This window comes from Heterocephalus glaber, unplaced genomic scaffold (genome assembly GCF_053883595.1).
Source record: "Heterocephalus glaber isolate CG9 unplaced genomic scaffold, H.glaber_assembly_v1.0 deba00001472, whole genome shotgun sequence".
NCBI classification, from domain to species: Eukaryota; Metazoa; Chordata; class Mammalia; order Rodentia; family Bathyergidae; genus Heterocephalus; species Heterocephalus glaber.
The window spans coordinates 60,117,200-60,139,605 of record NW_028258315.1 but is presented as its reverse complement, the minus strand read 5'-3'; the positions used below and the strand labels follow the sequence as shown (position 1 = coordinate 60,139,605).

The following is a 22,406-nucleotide window of genomic DNA, read 5'->3' as shown; positions in this document are numbered from 1 at the left end:
TCCCCACAGCCCTGCCAGCATTTGTTGTTGGTTGATTTCATGATAGCAGCCATTCTTTCTGGAGGTGGAATCTCAGCATTGTTTTCATTTGCATCTCTCAAATGACCAGTGATGTTGAACATTTTTTCATAGGTTTATTTGCCATGTCTACTTCTTTGTGTGAGAAATGTCTGTTCATTTCAGATGCCCATTTTTGGATTGGGTCTTTAAATTTGGGAGGTCTGATTTTTTTAAGTTCTTTATATATTCGAGATAGTAGACCTTTGTCTGAGGGACCGCTGGTGAAAATTTTTTCCCACGTTGTGGGTTGTCTCTTCACACTGCTGGTGGTTTCTCTTGCTGTGCAGAAGCTTTTTAGTAAAAAAAGATCCCACTTGTTGACTGTTTGTGCTAGTTCACGGGCAACTGAAGTTTTATTCATAAAGTCTTTTCCTACTCCAGTGTCTTGAAGGGTTCTACCTAACCTCTGTTCCAGCTGGATCAGTGTTTGTTTGTTTTTTTTGTTTTGGTTTTTTAGTACCGGGGACCAAACTCAGGTCTTTGCGCTTTCGAGGCAGGTGGCAGAACCACTAAGGTAAATCCCGGGCCCAGTGTTTCTGTTTTTATATTTAGATCTTTAATCCATTTCAATAGACATATATATTTCTATTTGTTGTTTATATTTTGTATAAAGAAAATACTAGAAAAATTAATAAACTGCTGTTAGCTGTAAATGTCAGGCAGGTAGGAGTGGTTACTTAGATATGGGGATCAAGGCAATGGCTTTACGAATTTTAAATTTCTGAATGTGACTTACCTACTAAAAGATAACTTATTCAGAAAATAAACAGAACTTTAAAAAGTATTAAACTTCTCTTAGCCCTGATCTAAGTACTAAACCACTAAACCAAATGTACCATTCATCCATTAACAACTGATATGCACCATATCTGTGGTGGTAAACCTTTAGTATATGTGCCACAGTGGGGTGTTTGTTATCATTGAAAGCTCTAAAAGGTTCACCATCACTGCTATAGATGTATGATGCCCTGGTTCATAGGTTACTGACACTTCCACAGAAAGGAAAAATTACACAAGTTCTTAAGCCTGTTGGTGAATGGTGAGGAGGGCTAATTTCAAAAATTAGCTAATAGTATAAGAAACAGTAATTTGAATTTTCCTCTACGGAGTAATACATACAAGTAGAAAAGTCTTTAACTCATGCACTGGGTAAGAATAAAGAGAAATGACAGATTACAAGATAGCACATTGTGGGGTACAGAATGTTACAACACTGAGGGCAGACCAAAGTTGTAGATGATCAAAGAACTGGGTGGAGGAGGGACTACAGTTAGTAACTGGTTAACATTCTACTTCCCACATTCAACTCTCCTCCTTCAACTCTCCTCCTTCATTTTTAAAGGAAGTTATTTGCTAACTGTTCCAGGTTTCTCCAAAGCTCTAAGTAAATTCTAGCAGAACCTAGCAAGACAGCAGTTTTAAAGTGTTAAACATTACCGCTAAACCATTTACTATCAAATTGGTTGTAGTTATATGCTTTTCCAGAGTGTATACCACAACACTTTTCTGTAGCCTGAAAAGAATACTTTAGAATGTATAAATGCCTTCCAATATACAGTATAAGCTTGTATACACCATTTCTTTCAAATAAACCTAAATTGTTACCATTCTGTAAAATACCTGTGATGTCCAGCCCTTACCTATGTTAAAATTGAAAGAAAAATGTACTAGGTGAGTGGGTCTGCAGCTTTAAAAAAAAGTAAATGTTTCTGTTTTCAATTATTTTCAAGTGGAAGGAACATGAAAAGTACACATTCTGTCAGCCAAGTGGGCATTGTCTCTCTCCTCTTTAACCACTATCCAGTTCTCTAGACTGCTAGTATCATGGCCTGTTAGAAAAATTACATTAAAAAGTACAGACTGGAAAGCTAAGGCACCAAGGGGTTTCAGCAACTTACCAGTCACACCATTAGTTAATTGCAAAGAAAACCCATTTTCTTAAGTGCAAATCCAGCACTCTTCACAAAACCAAGCTATTTAGCATCTTAAAAACTCTTTCCCATGTCTTTTCCTTTTATTAATGCAAGACTGGTAATGCTAGTAAAATAAAACTAAAGGTTTTTTTGGGGGGGATTGAACTCAGGATCTTGGATTTGCGAGGCAAGTGTGGCACCACTGAGCTAAATCCCAGGCCCCCAAACTAAAGTATCTTTTCCCCTCTCCTGATTCCTGCTGGGAACTTTGCATTACCTAAAAGCTAGCTCTCTAGGGATGTTATACTTATCTTACTAAAGAGGGCTTATTAATGAACCAGAATAATGAATGACTACTGCTACTGCTAAGATTAAGAAACCATCCACTGTAGCCCATCCAGTATGTCAATGAAAACCCAAAAGGCACCAGTAACAGGAGTACTCACTTTTATTAATAGCTGAATTTTAAACAGAAATTGTGTGGAGGATATTTACTAACTAACAGGAAACACCTGCAATAGGCCGCACACTTGCAGAACAGCAAACTTACAGGAAGTCTGTGAGGCTACTTTGTTTTGTCTTCCTTTTTAAGTCTCTTCACATGTGCCTTGTTGAGGGGATGATCTTAAAAGTTTGTAATAAAATGAAAATATTTTGAAAAACCAAACATGATGGGTTTCCCTGTAGTGGCAAACATTTTTAGAATAAACCATTTGGCCAGTTGGATACTACAGTATGTTGCCTGATACACATTTAAGTTTCCATTCCAGTGAGCAAACCCGGCAACATTTTGAGAGGCTATAATTAACTTATCAATAGAGTTCCAGTGTAACTCAATTCTACATGGATAGAACAAGCAGGCAATTAATTCCTCAAAAAAGTAAAACAATAAAAATCAATGGATATTGAGGCCATGCTCTAAAGTGAAATACATAGGACACACATGTGTAAATACTTGTCTCTCTAGTGTGAGAAACTGAGAGTGTAAATGAGGAACAAAATGTGTAAGATATGTGAAATAGGACACAAAGGTTCAAAGGGAAAGGGGAAGTAGGGGGGTGGGATAAAGGAAAGAAGGGAAAGAAAAAATATGAGAAAAGTAAAAAACAGAAAACAAAGCTTTTTTTTTTTTTGGCTGGAACTCAGGTCCTTGAGCTTGCAAGGTAGGTGGTGGAACCACTGAGCTAAATCGCCAGCCCCAGAAACACTGCTTTTGTAAATAGAAAGGGGTGGAGGGATGAAAGGGAGGGGACTGGGAAAAAACAAGAACTAAGATATATCATGTACAGGTACAAATTCCCAATGATGAATGTGATCATACTGTATACCTAAAATGTACCAATAAAGTTAATTTTTGAAAAAAAGGAAAAAAAAATGTACAGTAAAGCAGGCAGGGCCCAAAACACCCAATTTACTTGACAGAATTAAAGGGACTAATTTTAGAAGTCTGTTTTTGAGCTGGGTGTGGTGTTCTATGCTTGTAGTCCCAACATTATGGGAGGCTGAGGCAAGATTATTCTGAGTTAGAGGCTAACCTGGGCTACATAATGAGGCCAAGGCCAGCCTGGACTACATAGTGAGACCCTGTCTCAAATAAAAAAAAGAAAGAAGTAGTAGCTCAATCTGAGCCCAGCCTGGGCAACTGAGCAACTCTGTCTCCAAATTTTAAAAAGAAAAAAATATAAAGGGTTTGGGATGCAGCTCAGTGCCAACACCCTGAGTTTAACTGCCCGCACCAAAATAAAAAGAAAAAAATCTTTCAAAGCAGATATAAAGATACAAACATAGAATCTACATGTGTATGTTCAATAACCCCTCTCCCACCTCCCAGACTCCAGTAGAAAAAGAGCAGGGTACAAATAATTTGTTAATTGCATGAACCAACTTCTAGAAATGAACCCCATCATCATGTAATATTAATATGTATTAATAAAATATGATAAAAAGACAGAGACCAACTGGAACTGGACTAAATGGCTCCACAATATAGCAAAAACATTCTTGTGGTTGGAATTGCTAAATCACACATCCAATTACCCAGTTAGGGTTGTCTATACAGAATGACAGCATGAACACAGCCAAATGAACTTTACTGAGTTCAAAACTATTTCTCCACTAGCTTCGATGAGATAAATGCTGATTCATGTTATAAACAATAAATAACATACTAGCAAAATGGACCAAATGCTTTATTCTAAAAAATGTGCCTCTGTGGAAAAACCTCCACATTGAAAATATTTTTATTCTGAACTCAAGAAGCAGGCATGTCTTGCAATTTTAGTTTATTAGTAGGACTTTCCACGGATTTTAAAAACCAGACTAGAGGGCCGGGGATTTAGCTCAGTGTTTCCACTGCCTGCCTCGCAAGCACAAGGTCCTGAGTTCAATCCTCTGTACCAAAAAAAAAAAAAAACTAGACTAGAAAATTTGTTACCAACTCCTGCCACTTACAAGTCCCACATTTCATGTATCATGACAAAACTTTTTTTTTTGGTACCAGGGATCAAACTCGGGTCCTTGCGCTTGCTCAGCAGGTGGCGAAACCACTGAGCTAAATCCCCAGTAACAAAACTTTTTAATAGTAGTAGCATCCCCTTCCCTCCAAAAGAATCACAGTGTCAACTCTGGATATTTTTAAAAGTTTATTTCTATTTTACATTTTTTTTTTTTTTTTTTTTTTTGGTACCGGGGATCGAACTCAGATCTTTGCGCTTGCGAGGCAGGCGACGGAACCACTGGGCTAAATCCCCGGCCCAGTTTATTTCTATTTTAACTAGCCCTCAGACCCAACTCTTTGAGGGCTGAGTTGATTTGTTTTTGTTTTTTTTTTGGTACCGGGGATCGAACTCGGGTCCTTGCACTTGCGCAGCAGGCAGTGAAACCACTGAGCTAAATCCCTGGCCCCTGAGTTGATTTCTGTCTAGCACATGGTCTACAGACCCTCCTCCTTGTGGTAATTTTCTTGCTATCTCTTTCCAAAAAAGTGTGCACCTTCCATCATGATGCACATTTAAAATGGGTAATACAACCCTCAAAATGCAATTTTATTGAATAAAGCTGAGAAGAGCAGTAAACAGACAAAAAATGCATCCACCTAAATAAAAAATTTACTTATTTACAAAATTTAATAACTGTCAAGTTTTCACATGCAAATGTTATGCACAGGAAAATGTTGGTAGTAGCATTTAGATGTCTTGAAATGCTGAAAGCAACAAACAGACACAAACACAGTAAGGGTTAGCTGAAGGTCAGTTAACAAACCTAAGCAGTCCCCACAGAGTCACACATTTTAGTTCCAATTCCTCTTTTTAGGCACAAGTTCTCATGGTGTTTATAATGGTTCCCAGTGACCATTAATGATACTGAACTATGGTAGCAATTTTAAATATCCCTTCATTTATAGAATCACCCATCCTATCTAAGAAGTATGCAACATGCCTCAAATAATAGAACTTTTAAAGCTCAGATTCTCCTTGTTAAAAAATGTGAATGGAGAAAAATAAGCAGTGTCTGTGCAACACAGTGCAGTATTTTGTACAGAATATTTTTAAGGCCATGGCAGTCTATAAATTAAACTGGTATTCATTAAAAGAAATACTGTTGACTACACATCTGAAAATGCACTGTCTACATAAGTGCTGCTTAACAAAAGAAACAAAATCACACACAGTGTGAGGCAACATATAAGAAGGTGTACCAGAGTTGTATCTACTATAGCATTCTGTATGAATAACAATTTACAAGTGAACCAGTAATAATATGTCCCTTTATGTTTATGGAGATCACTAAACTACAAAATATGTTCATTTTGTTTCTATACATTTCTGTATGAAGCAAACAAACAGCATCAGTTCCTCAGTTCTCTGTGTGACTATTAACCAACCTGTAGACACTCTACATGATTATGTTAGACAAAGCAGGCAGGTCTAGAGTTGTCACAATAATCAAGATGTCTGATGGCCCTAGACAAAAGAGTGCCAAATCTTAGAAAAAAATAAGAATTTTTATTTGTTTATAAGTGTCTTTTGTGCTGAAAGTCAACTTTATGACTGGATATAAAAAGTCAAGGGTTAGAGTGTCATGCAGCAGCACTGATTTAATGACTAGAGATAGAAAGAACAAACAGGTATTTGAACGAAGTCTGACATTCTTAACAGGCTTTATTATATTGGCTGGAATACTCTAAATTCATGAAAACTTTTGAGAAAATCTTCAATTCCCAATCCCTTAAAAAAGTACTGAAAGAAAAAAAGTTTTAAAAAAATTTATGATCTGGGCAGATAAAAAACAGCATACATTAACTCCTCCCATACTTCCAACTGTTATCTGTGATAAAGGATTCCCAGAAAGCAGAATGCCTGTGAAATTCATTAGGCAGGATCTCTCCAGTATAAAGAACCAGCAACACGGATATGATGCCTCTGCTACCTGTTCACAGACCACTGTTTAATTCCTAAGGTATAATTATATATTTCACATGCATTTGTGAGATAAAATAAACATTATGTTTATTATCCCACATTAATTAGGCTTAAAAGGTTTTCTAAATACTGTGTGACACTAGAAATTTCATGCTGTATCAAGTCATTATCAGTATTAAGCTACTGGACTCTATAATGAAATATAGATATTTACTGAAAACCAATATAAAAATCTGGCCCAGAAAGGCCAGAATGGAAATATGCAACTTTCTGGATTTAAGATGGTGAAAAGTATGCATTCTTTTTGTAAAACTAAAAACCAAAAAAAAAGCTCTACACACTGTTTAACACAAGTACTATATGTGTGAGAAGCCTTTTTATGTGTGCTGACTTTATCATGACAACTCTAGTTGATTCTTTATGAAGTAATAGGGTTACACATTTTCAGCAGTGCACATGAGAAATAAACTCTGAAAAAGGCAATTTCTTGGGTTTGGGAAGGACCACATTCTGGGAAGTACTTCAGAGGAACGGACAGTAATTCTAGGATTATAGCCAAGAAGGACTGGAAGACTTCAGGAGATGTTTCAGCTTCTTCTAGATTTTGAATGTTGAATAAGCCACTGAAGTGTGATATCTAAAGATGGGGGAAAAAGTGAAAGTGTTAAAGATACCAAAGTTAAATTCAACATCAAATAGAGACAATACTTAAAAGTACAGCTAACTCCAGCTACATGCTGGATGTCTTCTGCTTTTTTACATCTATATTACTGTACTGTGAACTTGAACTTGACAAGGATAATATGAGAAAATAACAGAGAATGAAGAGACTTCTGGTTTAAAAATTAAATTGTGATCTAGATGTAATGGTATACACCTGCAATCCAAGCACTCCTAGAGGCTGAGGCAGGAGGATTGAACCTGGAGCCCAGGCTGGGCAACTTAGTGAAACCTGGTCTCAAAAAATAAAAAAAAGGACTAGTGATAAAGCCCACTGTGAAAACCCTGGGTTCTATCCTCTAGACAGAGGGAAAAGAAATTTGCAAAAGCAAAAAAAGAATCAAAAAGGGCATAAACCAGTGTGGAACTCGTTATGGACTTTTGTTGTTGTTGTTGTTTGAGACAGGGTTTGTCTCCATAGTTCAGCCTGGCCTTAACCTCACTATGTTGCCCAAGCTGGCCTCAAACTTGAAGCAATCCATCTGCCTCGGCCTCCCAAGTGCTGGAATTACAGGCATGCAACACCATGCCCAGACTTTATGGACTTTAAGAGATAGACAGGGCTGGGGATTTAGTTCAGGAGCACAGCGCTTGCCTGGCAAGAGCAAGGTCCTAAGTTTGATCCACGGTACCAAAAGAGATAGACAGAGATAGAGATAGATAGATAGAGATAGAGAGAGAGAGAGAGAGAGAGAGAGAGAGAGAGAGAGAGAGCGAGAAAGAAACATGGCTAAACCACAGGGATACACCACAGGGATATTCCTGTGAAGGCAAGAGCAAGAGGTCACAACTTTGCTTTTTTGACATTTTAGGCTGACTAATAATAATAATAAATTCTTTTCTGTGTTCTGTAGAATGTTTTGCAGCATACACGACCTTAACCACTATATGCCACTATCACCCCCGCAACCCCAATGTGACAACCAAAAATGCAAAATGTCCCCTGGGGAGCAAAAATGTCCTGAGTTGAAAACCACTAGGTGAGAGGTAGCCAGATAACACGGTAGATGCGAAAGAATCTTCTGGCCTGAATGGGTATGTAAATCACGAAGCTGCTGTCTAAAACAGTGGCTAAAGGAGAACTGCAACAGGAATAAGGCCTATGAATTCAAACTGCAGGCACATCAACACATATGGAGACGTCTGACAAGTATTTTAGTCCTACAGATCTGAAGAAGAAATGTAGACTGAAAAGGTATGACAATATAGGTGGCAGCTAAAGCCAGAGTAGCTGAGATTAGCCAGGCAAAGCACACACACCAAGAAAAGAAGGCAGCTGAGTCAGAACACTGAATTACTGTCCTGAGTTCTTTAAAACATGTTATCCACCTAAAGAATATTTGAGAATCTATTAGAACTACTCTATCCTCCAAGACTGAAAGATACGTGCAGATATAATCTTCCAGTTTCCCAGCTAACACGCAGTGGAGAAACAGTAAACCACACACATAAAGAGCAGCGTAGAGTTGGGATCTGAACAAACAGGACCTATTCATAGTTGTGAAAACAATGATTTAAACAACACAACTGCTGAAATACGCCCTCTATACCTCTTATTGCCATACCGTGTAGTAAAGGAGAAAGGAATCTGGAAGCAAAGGAATTCACTAAAAATCAAAGAAAATCCTTTCTGGATATTGGACAGAAGGCCATATCCTAAAGACAAATAAAAACTTAAGACTAGATCGGTAGGAGAAGTCATATTCCATAAAAAGTGTCACAGAAAGTCACAGGTACAAATAATCTTTGCCAAGATCATCTTAATAAAAGAAACGTTTTCCATGTGACTTGAGAACAGATTCCTAATGAAATTAAGGTACTTTCTGTGCCACATAAGGAAGCTGAAAGTGTAATATACAACTATGTTCAATGAAATAACTTTTGGGCCTGAGATTTAGCTCAGCGGCACCAGCCTGCCTTGTAAGCACAAGGAGTTGAGTTCAATCCCCAGTACCAAAAAAAAAAAAAAAAAAAAAAAGAAGTAACTTTTGGGAGCAATTCAATAAATTAAAAAAATCTGGAACCAAAACATATTATAAAAAATAACATAAATAACAATAAAAATAAACATAATTAACAGAAATAAAAAAGGGTATCCTAACTTGATAACTCAAGAAGCCTAAGCCACTTGGCTGTTAGTTACAGTTCTTATTACAAATAAACAAACATTCTGATTTACAAACTACTTGCTTTGACTCTAAGATTAGATCAGTTTCCTTAGACTTGATAACACTTTAGGTGAACCAAGAGTTCTAAAATTACAAACATGGTAACTACTGAGCCATACAGCAAGCTATGAATATTAGCCTCAATTAGCTACTAAAGTTCTCACCAGCTCTGCTCCATCTCCTGCATAAATGAGCTCAACAGGGCCGGGGATTTAGCTCAGTGGTTCCGCTGCCTGCCTCGCAAGTGCAAGGTCCTGAGTTTGATCCCCGGTACCAAAAAAAATTTAAAAAATAAAAAAAATAAATGCGCTCAACAGACCCATCCCCCACCCCATACTGGGAATCAAACTCAGGACCTTGTGCCTGTCAGCCAGGGGCAGCACCACTGAGCTAAATCCCTGGCCCTCAACAGACTTTTTTTTTTAAGCTTAGATTTATTTCACTCAACATTACATTTTCCAGGTGAATCTATTTTCCCACAAATTTCTCAAATTTCTCATTCTTTATAGCTGAGAAGTATTCTATTATATACAGATACCACATTTTCTTTATCCAATTGTCCATTAATGGATATACAGGCTGCTTCCAGGATTTGGTGATTATGAAATTTTGCTTCCATAAACACTGGTATACATGCATCGCTGTAGCATGATGACTTAAGCTCTTCGGGGAAGACACCTAGCACGGGGATGGCTAGGGTCATAAGGAATTTCTAATTTCAGTTCCTTGAGGAATCTCCATACTGATTTCCATAATAATTGTACTAGTTTGCATGCCTACCAACAATGCAGGAGGGTTCCCTTTTCACCACAGCCTCACCAGCATTTGTTATTGTTTGATTTCTTTTTTTTTTCCATTAAGTTTATTGGTACATTGTAGGTATACAATACAGTTGTATTCATCATTGGGAGCTTGTACCTTTACATGATGTATCTTGGTTTCAACAGACTTTTGTTAGGCAATTATTTGGCTCGTTTGTGAGATTGGTAAAAGATTTTTTTCCCCTTCCTTCAAAAGCTTTTTATTTTCTATTTTAGGAAAGTAACTAGAGAAAATATAAAGTAGTAATAAATTTACAGAATAGCACAATTTACTGAAAATTACAGTTAGTGCAGAACAAGGTTTTCTTTGGCTAATCCTCTGCTGTGATGAGAATATCTAGCAATACCTCTGGTCTCTGGAGGCTCACCAGATGCCAACCTCACCCTCCTGGTTATGACAACCAAAACACTATCTCCAGACATTGGCATGTGTCTCCTGGGGGAAAAATTCCCCACTGACAAATAATGTTGTAGAAGTAAGTGCACTAGGGCCAGGGATTTAGCTGTGGTACCACGCCTGCTTCGCAAGCGCAAGGTCCTGAGTTTGATCCCCAGTACCCCCCCAAAAAAAATTAGAGAAGTGCTCTGCTCTCATGGCAGTGAATCTTAAAATTTAACTAGCATTTCTTTCATGCACATATAACAGAAAAAGACTTCAAATGAAGTCTGAGCAACCATAAATGTCTTGTAGTTTGTTCTCAAATTATACCAATGTTCACAATTCTACCCATTCAACAGAGAAGAATCTGTGGCAATCAGTAAAATTCCCAGGGCTAAAACTGCTTTTGGGTGGTCTTTAGAGGAACCCCAGAATCACCCATAACTATGAGCACGTTTGGAAGTAGGGGCGGAGGGGTCAGGTGGAGGAAGATAGACTGGATTTAACTTGAAAAAAAAGTTAAGTATACTGAGAACAAATACACATTGTATTAGGGCTAGAGGAAAAAAAGTATCTTTTAAAATACGCTATTACATTTATTCTAATACATTTATTAAATAAACCCTCACCAAATTAGTTTAAGAGACTAAAGGTGGGCCAGCCCTAAGTAGGTATTTATATTACGTATGTATGCATGGCTTTAAATTCAATGTATTATAATTGAACCATGTTCTAGAAATTTACATCAGCCCAGAATCTTAGAATATGACTTTATATGTAAATAGGGTCTCTTCAGAAGTAGTTAAAATGAGATCATGCTGAATTAGGGTGGGCCCAAATCCAATGAGTTGTGTTCTTTTAAGACAACACAGTACTCTCACAGGGGAGAAAGCCATGTGAAGCATGACTGTTAGGCAGAGACTAGAGTGGCACATGGACAAGCCAAGGAATGGCAAGAATTGCTGGCACCAAGCACAAGGTAGAAAGAGCCAAGGATGAATTCTCCTCTAAGCTTTTGGATAGACAGTGTACAATCCTGCTGACCCCTTGATTTTCGATTTCTAGCTTCTTGAGCATGATAAGTTTCTCAGGTTTTAGTTTTGTTTTTACAGTACTGGGGATTAAACTTAGGGCCTCCTGCATACTAAGCAATCACTACTGAGCTATACCCAGACAAGTTCCTGGTGGGGTGTTTTTTGTTTGTTTGTTTGAGACAGGGTTTCACTCTGCAGTTCAGGCTGACCTTGCACTCACTATATACTGCAGGCTGGCCTCTAACTCACTTCAATCCTCCTGCCTCAGCTTCCCGAGTGCTGGGATTATAGGTGTGCACCACCTCCCCAGCTCTCAGTTTCTGTTTTAGACCATTTAGTTTATGGTACTTTCTTGTTGCAGTTTGCAGTTTTAGGAAATTAATGTAGATAATTAAGTAGATAAAGGGTATTTTTGGCTGCCACCTCTAATAGATTGCTAACATATTTTTGTAACATACTAGCTAATAAATGAGAAATTGTTATAGTGCCTACAGACCAAGTTTTATAAAGTCTTATTTCAAAAATGTCATATTATAAACCATAGCTAAATACTAGCTCTGTAAAAATTAATACAATAAATTGGTATCACATAATGCTTAACCATATAATGCTTAACCTCAAGGCTTTACTGCATTTATATCTTTAAATAGCACAGAAAAGATTTAAGATAGTATACTTGTTATCAAAATGTATAATGTATGTTTTTTCCTGAAGCAATATTATATCGCAAAGAAAGTAAGTTTAACAGAAATATGGATAATAAACAGTAGGAAGCATTACATATATCTTCCAATGATACCCACTTCTTTAAAAAAAAAAAGTCATTTCTTACCTATATTATCCTTTTCTTTGCAAGAAATTGAATAGCAGCAAATTTCTCTATCCTGAATAGCAGACAGATTCCTATAAGGAACAGAATTAAGAGAGTGTGTGCTTACAACACTTTATCATTTGTCATATTTATCATTTATCATATTTATCATATTTATCATTTCTTGCATAATTTAAGTGTTATTTTCATTACTATGCTGAAAAACATATTTTACAATTAACTGAATTTTTAGGGAGTCATTTCTGTGGTAGGCCAAATTTATCTACTAAAATATGGCTATGATCACTACTGAATAATATAATGATACTAAACAAAACAGCAGGCAAAATAGTATATTTCAGAATCAAATTTAAAAAAAAATACTACTCATTCTCAAAACATACATTTTTTCAATTAGCTGTTTCTCATCCAAGGCATTTGGAAGATCTCTCTTGTTTCCAAGTACTAATACCTTCAAACAGAAAAGATATTACAGGTAAACTTTTATGTACAAAAACATCACAGAAACATATGATATATGAAGATGTAAAAATATATTAACATGTTTTAACACTGAAGCATTATTTGCATAAGTGGTGGCTCATTTCATTCATTTAATTATTCATATTGGCATTCACTTAATTACCATTACATTGATGACCTGAATTCAATTTGTGGTTTTCAACTTCATTTAAAACAGTCTAAATCTTAGGTAAACACCTCAAAACGAATAGAGTTAATATTAAAGATAAAAGGATCATGACAAACACTACTGACTTCTATTTTTTTGCCACTATTCATCGATATTCTTTTGATATGTCTCCTGCTTGTTTAATATGGTTATAAAAAGAAGCCTAAAGTGTGAAGAACTTGTTAATGTTCTTGTACTCTCTCTCCCTGACTATGAAAGAAAGATGGTCCACCAAACAACATAATCCATCTTCCTTTGTTACCTTTAGATCAGTCAGGGTGAGATTTCTGATCTCTGGCAAGGCAGACACAACTGCCCTCCTCTGCCTGAAGAATGCCCTTCTGCATCCTTTAATAATAAAGGGGGCAGGGAATAAAGGGTCAGGGCCAGAGCTCAGTGGTTCCGCTGCCTGCCTGGCAAGCACAAGGTCCTGAGTTCGATCCCTGGTACCAAAAAATAAAAATAAAATAAATAAATAAAGGCAGAACGACAACAAGAAAAATTGTAATCTTAAAAATGGAAACTGCAGGGCTGGGGATTTAGCTCAGTGATTTCGCCACCTGCTGTGCAAGCGCAAGGACCCAAGTTCAATCCCTGGTACCAAAAAAAAAAAAAAATATATGGAAACTACAGCTTCAGGACTCAAGCCCAGTTTAAAATATATTTCTCCGCGCCCCCCCCCCCAAAATAAACCTGGAAAATTCTCTTTCACCTGCAAGTGTGTTCAGCCATTCCCTTTTCTACTACAAATGGACTCTTTCACTTGTGAATAGACCTTTTTTTTCGTACCAGGGATCAAACTCGGGTCCTTGCGCTTGCACAACAGGCGGCGAAACCACTGAGCTAAATCCCAGGCCCCTAGACCATTTTTTTTCACCTGTAAACAGACCTTTCCCTATGAATGTGCCATTATTGGTCTATGGGTAGGCCACCCTTTTCCCAAGACTCAAGATGAAACTTCCAATAGATTCAAATTCTACAGATTTCCACCACCAAATACACATTAATATTCCCAACTCCAGAACGTACCAAGACCCTTTCTCGGAGAGCCTGCACTATATTTCTCTGAGTGTTTCCTCTTAAATTTCTGCCTAATAAATCCCTTGATATCTCTTCTAAAACATACTATAAGTCTTGGACTGGGGGTGTTGCTCAGTGGTAGAACACTTGTGCAAGGTCCTGGTTTCAAATGCCAGCACTAAAAACAAAAAACAAAAAAATCCACCTAAATCTATGCTCTACATGTTGGTACCCTCCTTCCTTTTCGTGGTGGTAATGAGGACTGAACCCAGGGCCTTTGCAACGAGCTGTATCCCCAGCCCTTTTTTTTTACATTTACATTGATAGAAGATTTTGATAAGTTGCCAAATTGCCCAAGCCTGGCTGAACTTGTGATCCTCCTGCTTTAGTCTCTAGAGTGCTGGGATTACAGATGTGTGCTACCTATCGTGCCCCACTTCTGGTATTCTTTTTTTTTTGTACTGGTTATCGAACTCAGGACCTTGTGCTTGCAAGGCATGCACAGTGCCACTGAGCTAAACCCCTGGCCCTGGTATTCTTAATAAATCACAATTAGATATGATCTTACCCAAGGATGGAGAAACCTCTGTGTGTGCATGTGTACATGTGCATGTATTGCTAGGGACCAACCACAGGGCTTTGAGAATGCTAAGAACTCACTCTTAACCACTGCGTTACATCCCCAGCCTGAGAAACCATTTTTAATCAGGCAATAACTAATCATATGAACATATAACTGTCAGGCTTGACCTGGTTGTGAAACAGTTAATGAATATGCTCTTTAATTCCAAGCTGCAATTTGACAAGATGGACAAAAAAACCCCACAACAAAACAGGTAACTGATGCAGGTGCTCTCTCTGTCTGACAAAAGCCATGCTATCTCGGACACAGAACACAGGATGGGATGTTCCCAACACAGAGATAACAACTACAAAGTACAGCATCTTTTCAATGTCAAGTCACCTGAAAATATTCACACACCTGCCTTGATTGCTGCATGGACCCCAACCACAAATATTTGATCTGACCCCTAAATGTGATAGACATGCCAGACCTCTTCCAATGCCCTATAAAGCTTTCTGCTTTTTCTTTGTTCAGGGCTGGTAGCCTCTTGCTTGCCAGCAGTCCACCTCTGCCCAGGTAAATAAAGTCTGTACCTCTTTGCCTTTACTAACCTGTTCTGGTGGTCTCATCCTTCCACGCCGTTTGTTACCGTAACTAGTTTTCTTTCTTTCTTTCTTTCTTTCTTTCTTTCTTTCTTTCTTTCTTTCTTTCTTTCTTTCATTTATTTATTTTTGGTCTAGTCTATTTTTTTTTATGTTGGCAAGCTTTTTTATTTTATGAAAAAATAAAATCCCACAACAGTATAGTAAAAGAATAACAATAGTTACTACACTGCATATCATTATCTGAAAAGTAGCTACACAAAGTACAAAACATAGAAAGAAAGACTTAACAAAGAAGAAACAAACAGATAACACAAAACTTGGGCCAGGGATTTAGCTCAGTGGTTCTGCCATCTGCCTCATAAGCGCAAGGTCTTGAGTTTGATCCCCGGTACCAAAAAAAAAAAAGAATAACACAAAACTTTCTTTCCAATGAATTAAGAGAAACTAGCAGTATAAATGAAATAAATTACCATATATATTAAAGTATTTTTGAAACAATGGAATTGGTAATTTGGAGAATTATTTAAACTTCTCCCTATTTCTTATTTATCTGTCTTCTGTCTTGCTATTTGTATATATATTTTTTGAGCTTCTCATATAAAAGAAACTATGCAATATTTAAGTTTGTGTGTCTGATTTATTTCACTTAACATTATGTTCTCAAGTTGCATCCATTTACCTACAAACACTTCCCAACTAATATTTAATAACAATTTCATATATAATAAATTACAAAAATAGCAGTCCATTAAGAACTTTATAATTTTTAAGTAGTTACTTTCACCCAGTTAAGGACTTGATAGTGGTGTTTTTCACTGTTAATTGAACATTTTTTTTTTTGCATCAACTATTTGCCAAACAAAATTCTAGGTCCTAGAACAATAAACAAAGTAGACAAATTTTTTGTACTCACAGAACACACATTCTAGAAAGGAGAGAAGGGTGAATTAGATACATAGATCATACCTTTGAGGTAAAATCTGATTGAATTTTGATAGGCACTCACCGGCTAGTAATATTGAGATTTTAAGTAAGAGGTCTAAGTGATTTTTATAGGACAAAACTTATTCTTACAACTTTATCAGGTGTTTTTTTGTTTTTTCCGGTACCAGGGATTGAACTCAGGGTCTTGCACTTCCAAGGCAGGCACGGTGGCAGTGAGCTAAATCCCTGGCCCCTTGTAAGGTGTATTTTATTACCTTTCTATAAATGAAGAACTAACTCAGGATAACTTCCAAAAATCAAACAGCTCAGTGGAAGAGTCCCTGCCTAGCTTATCCTGGGTTCAATTCCCAGGATCATGAAGGGAAGTGGGGATTAGCTTCAAAAAAATCACTCATGGGTTGACACAAGAAGAGAATACAAAAGAAATTTTATGATGACATTTCATGTTTAAGCCAGACATTTTCTGCTTGGATGAATAAGGCAGGACTTGGTTGTATCTTAAAAAGTTTCACAGAAAGAGAGTTCAAGCATGAGTACACAGACTGCCCTCTGATGTTAAAATGAAGCAAACATGGGACTGTCCCCAAATTAAAGACCTCCCCACAATATACTGTTTGGATTGTAGAAGACATTGAGCCCAAAACTGTTCAACATGCAGGTACATGATGGTCAGCTAAAGGAAATCATTATAAAATGTGAATACATGAATAAGAAGGAAAGATAGAGAAAGGAAGTAGGGAGGTCTTTTGCAAATGGTAAGGGGACCAAGAGATGGGGGGTAGTTAAGATGTGTAACATACAGTACATATACCAACTCCCCATAAGGAATGTGATCATTATGTACTACAAACATGTACTAATAAAAAATAAAAATTGAGAAAAAGAAATGTAACAAGGAAATTAAAAAGGACACATAACTATCATTGTTTTATGTGATAATCCTTCATAAAATCATCCTTGCAGGTGGAAATGAGCAGGTGGATGGTACAGCCAGTTGGAGAATGTGGGTGCTGATAACCTCCACCTGGTGATCCTCTCAGACTGTATTTTACATTCATGTGATTTACTCAAGACCCCAGCTGAGACACAACTTCTGTTCTTACACTGTAGGAGTGGAGGCTGCCTGGCCATGGCAGGATCAATGGGACCAGTTTTGATTAAATAAATGCCTGTTTAGGCATTTAAATTTAAATAAATCTGTTCAGGATTTCATACAAATATTAACCTCATTTTAAAACCTCAATGAAAACTATCACCCAAATTCAGGACTAATTTAATTTTTAGGAATAGAACAAACAGTTAAAAAACCCTCCACACGAACACTGCTGTTTAAAAAGTTTCATTGTTAGAGACACAAAGGTCCTCAAAGCTGACAATCATCCTTCCTCATCGCTGCTGCTCCAAGCACCTTCAAAGGCTGGATTTAACCGTGACTTGGTTTTAGTCTCATCTTCCTCAGGAAGTGGTTCATGTAAGAATGGTAACCAGGCAAGAATACTGCAGTCTCTGCTACCGCTATAAAGTTCCTGGAAATTTGACTGAAATACACAGCAGTCAACACTTTTATAATGTCCCTTAAGCATAGTTATCTGTTCTCCTGAGTAAACTGTATAAACAGCAATGGTGCTACCATATGGGACAAAAACAAATTCTGAACTGCAGCCACAGGAAACAGTGAATTTCAATCCTTTTTTACTGTTGTTACAAACTTTTCCATAGTTTACTAGTGTATTTTCTCCATTGGAACTATTCCAGACCCTCATTCAATATCTGCACCAACAGTTAGGAGGTGAAGCCCATCGCTTGTAAAACATAAGCCATTAACTTTCCCATTATGAGCAGTGTTTGCTGACTCAGCAGCTTGTGACTTTTCTCCACTATTTTGATCAAGAGTAATCAAACATCTTGATGCTCTCCTCATATTCCATAATTTTACTCTACTGTCAGCACTGGCAGTTGCCAAGATATAATCATATCGTGGTGACCAGGAAACTGCCAATATTTCTTGTCTGTGACCCTGTAGAATGTGTGAACAGGATCCAGATTTTAAGTCACAAAGTTGTACTTTGGGTCCTCTAGTACCAGCTGCTACTAAACAGTGCTTGGTGGCAACTGGAGACATATGATGACTATAAACTGTTTCCTCAAAATTAAATACATCTGCAGTTTGTAATGTATTTGTATCCCATACTTTCAGAGTTTTATCAAATGAGCTTGCTGTAAACATGCCTGTGTCATGAGGATACCACTGAACAGTCTCCACACTGTATTTGTGAACATCAGGATGGTTTTTGCCAATGGGGCACACTGCTTTACCTGTATAATAAGGTTGTCTGCTGGAGTTCTCAAGGTCATAAAGTACAATCACACCATCTGAACCACCTGATAACATGTATCTCCTTTCAACAGGTTCAATGTCAAGGGTGTTAACTCCACTACTGTGGATTCTTTCAACATCTCTGTCTTTGTTTAATTCCAGTCCCAAAACCCTCCATGTGGACTCTGCTCTCCGGAAGCGACAAGGGTCCTCCAAACCTGCTTGTCGTGCGAACAAAAAGCTAGAGTTCTTTCTTTGTTGTTTGCTTGCCATCCCCTCCCCGTTAAGATAGATATGGTCTCTATATAGCCCAGGCTGACCTGCCTCAGCCTTCTGAGTGCTGAGATTACAGGTATGGACCACCACTCTAGGCAGTAAAGATTTCAAATTCTGAATCCAGGAACTGGGGATATAGCTCAATGGTAGACCATGTGCTCTGGTTTGAATATACTCAGCACCACAAATAAAAACATACATACATACAAAATTCAGGATACATCCTACAGAGTAACATTTGTAAATAACTCTAATACAATGGGTAAGTGTGAATATCAAGATGAATAAAGTAGTCATAAGTATTCTGTGAGTAAATGTTATCATCTGATTGATAAATAAGTTTTCCAAAGGCTGGCAGAGCAAAACTGGTCATGGTAGTGCACACCTGGAATCCCAGCTCCCACAGTCTCCCATCTGGGAGACCGAGGCAGGAAGATTCCAAGTTCAGGCCTAGCCTGAACAACTTAGTGAGATACTGTCTCAAAGTAAAAGATAATAAAGGGGGCTGGGGATTTAGCTCAGTGGTTCCGGCGCCTGCCTCGCAAGCGCAAGGTCCCAAATTCAATCCCCGGTACCAAAAAAAAAAAAAAAAAAAAAAAATAATAATAAAGGGCTGGGGATGTAGCTCACTGCAAAGAACCTGAGTTCAGTAGAGAGGGAAGGAAAACAAAAGAAAAAGAGCAGAAACAGCCTTCTCATTAGCATTTTCCCACATACAATATCCTTTCTCCTCTACAGAAAGCAGAATTATGACTATATATTATTCCTTGACAGCATCCATACTTCAAGTCAGAACATGTACCTCAATCTATCCATGTCCTTGTCACACCTATTTCTTTCACTAATATTTCCACCAATCTCAACTCCAGACATTTTGACCAATACCCTCACTGGTTTAGACTCTTCAGGATATCAGAATCTCAGTATCCTTGCTTTGTTTTCTCTTCCCTCACTTTTACCCCTCTCCACACTGTTATGAAGTCACTCCAGTCCTCAAGCTGTACCTGGCTGAGTTTCTAATCATACATCATGCTCACAGGTATTTATAGTTACTTGGTATCTTTTCCACATCTTATGTACTTTCCTCTAAATAAAGTTACTTGCTTCCATAATTGATTTCTTTCCCAGCTTTCTTTCACCTACAACATGGGCACATAATCTAGGATCAACCAATACAATGAATACAGATTCAACGATGCAAGAAGAGAGCACACTGTGATGGTGGAGGAGCACCACCTTGAACACCTTCAATCAGAACTACCATGCTCATTGTTCAGAAACTGAAAGATGTCACTAAACTTATGCTATAGTATGGATTTGGATATGACTCTGGCTGCTGCTTAGTTTTTCTTGTTCCAGATTATTTCCTGAGCCTGGTGAGATTCTGTGAACTAACCAATATCCTTCCAATGAATTCCTTTCTACTTAAATCAGCTTTCTTTAATTTTGGTTGTTTTTGAGGTGCTGGGAATTGAACCCAAAGCCTCATGCATGATAACGCTTTACCACTCAACCACATCCCCAGATCCCTTAAATTAGCTCTCTATTGACTTAACTAAGAACCTTTATGGTGATCAAGTTAAAATTGATTTTTATTTGTAGTATATAGTCTTTATTGTATATAGTTTTTATTATAGAACAAAAAGAATAAGCTTGAACATTAGTGAGGCAGATTTTGTTTTTTGGGGGGTACCGGAGATCGAACTTGGGACCTTGCACTTGCACTTGCAAAGCAGACGGCAGAACCACTGAGCTAAATCCCTGGCCCGAGGCAGACTTGCTTTTGTTTTGTATTGGGCCTGATTTTAATCATACATTTTTGTATTAGGCATAAATGTATGCTTTTCAAGCACAATGTTTTAGATTAAACATTTAGGCTTCTTCAATTATAGCAATTATGAAAGGTAGGATGTTGAAAAGATTCATGAGATTCCACAAGTTAATACTTAAAAAGACTTTATCGCTTCTCAGCCTTTTGGCTAAGATCAAGTGTAATACTTAAAAAGACTTCAATACAGACAAAGGCTACAATATAGTATGAGAAAAAACACAATATAACAAAATAGAGGTAAATATCAAGATAGTCTGAGACATGCAGGTATGAATTCTGGGGATCTTTTTTATTTGCTGTTTCAGACACAGATTTAAATTTCTGGCTGTGCAACTTGCTAATGGTCATCTAATCTCAAATGTGTAACAATTACTATATATGAAGGAGGTATAATAACACCAATCTCAGTATGTTGTGAGGATGGACCGAGGTAATATACTCCAAGTATCTGACCTTCAAATGACTGTCGTGAGGCTAAAACCTGGTCTTTTTCCAGGATTCTTTAGCTCAATTACTAGCATCACCTTCCATTAAACTGCAAGAGCCAGGAACTAGGAATTATCTTTACACTTTCCCTTCTGATCCATTAACAGACTGGTGGACTATCTTCCTAGATATCTCTAAAATTATTTCTGTCTTTTCATCTTGTCTTTGGTACTACCCTAATGCAAGGTACTGCTAGGGCTACCAAAACAGTCTCCCAAAACTAAATCCCTCAGTCTCTTCCTGACCATTCCAATTCATGATTAAACTATAATCAGTGTGATACAGTGAAATCATAAATCTGACCCTTTGAAACACTTCACTGGAGCCAGGCATGGTGGCAAGTACCTATAATTCCAGCACTCAGGAGGTCAAGCCAGGATTTCCTGGGCTACAAAGAGACCTCAAGGGCAGCCTGAACTACATAGCAAGACCTTGTCTCAAAGAAAAATAAAGCAAAACAAAACAGACACTTCACTGGTTTTCCACACAGTACTGCCCAGTGAAGCCTCTAGCATCCCAGCTACAGCATAGCATGCCACACTCTGCCCCACCCTTCCCACTCTTCTCTGTGCTCTGAAGACTAGGGTGCTCACTTCCTACCACCAAAAAGGGCCCCTACCTGGAACTCTCTTCCCCTCAAAACACATTCTATAGATCTTTCAGATCTGAGATCACATAACACTTCCTCAGAGAACCCTTCCTCCCCCTTCAAACTAGAGCAAAATCTCTCCTCTAACTTACACCTCTGAAAGCCCCTTGTATCTTCATAGCCATGATCAGAACTGCATTACTTAAGTATTTTCAGATCATCTATGCTTTCCACCAAAGCATAAGTTCCACAATGGCATGTCATATATTCCTATCCTGTTGCACAGTAATATAGTAGATAACCTTGTTAGGTCATTCATAATAACACAATGTGCAGGATATGACAGATCATCAATAAATATAAGCTTCCCAGAATTTAGAAAACATTTTACTCATCTCAAATATAATATATGATTAGTCCTCTATATACTCAGGATCTGCATCCATGGATTCAACCAAATAGGGATCAAAACTATTACCAAAAAATGCAATTGTACTGAACATGACAGTCTTTGTTTCTTATCAGTATTCCCTAAACATTACAGTATAACAACTATTTGTATAGCACTTACATTGTATGAGGTATAAGAGGATGTACATAGGTTATAGGCAAATGCTATCATAATTTACATAAAGGACTCAAAAATTGTCACATTTTTGTGTCCACAGGAGCCTTGGAACCAATCCTCATGGACACCAAGGCATAACTGTTATTATATAATTACAAATATAAAATAACAAATATTCCTTACTTA

At 37.5% G+C, this 22,406-nt stretch overlaps 1 protein-coding gene and 1 pseudogene across 2 annotated transcripts in view; both read right to left on the bottom strand.

The window, feature by feature from the left end:
• Nucleotides 1–4,604: 4,604 nt before the first annotated feature.
• Arl8b (ARF like GTPase 8B) overlaps nt 4,605–22,406 on the bottom strand; it is a 47,852-nt gene continuing 30,050 nt past the window's right edge. Inside the window, exons 5-7 of the mRNA XM_004854243.4 lie at nt 12,732–12,799; nt 12,349–12,419; nt 4,605–7,031 (exon numbers count right to left, since the gene is read on the bottom strand). Of these exons, the coding sequence (XP_004854300.1) occupies nt 6,982–7,031; nt 12,349–12,419; nt 12,732–12,799 (189 nt within the window). The 3' untranslated portion in view covers nt 4,605–6,981. The remainder of the gene's footprint in view (nt 7,032–12,348; nt 12,420–12,731; nt 12,800–22,406) is intronic.
• On the bottom strand, nt 13,776–22,401 carry LOC110351073 (DNA excision repair protein ERCC-8 pseudogene; annotated as a pseudogene). The gene has a single exon (XR_015439505.1). The product of XR_015439505.1 is annotated as a DNA excision repair protein ERCC-8 pseudogene (transcript).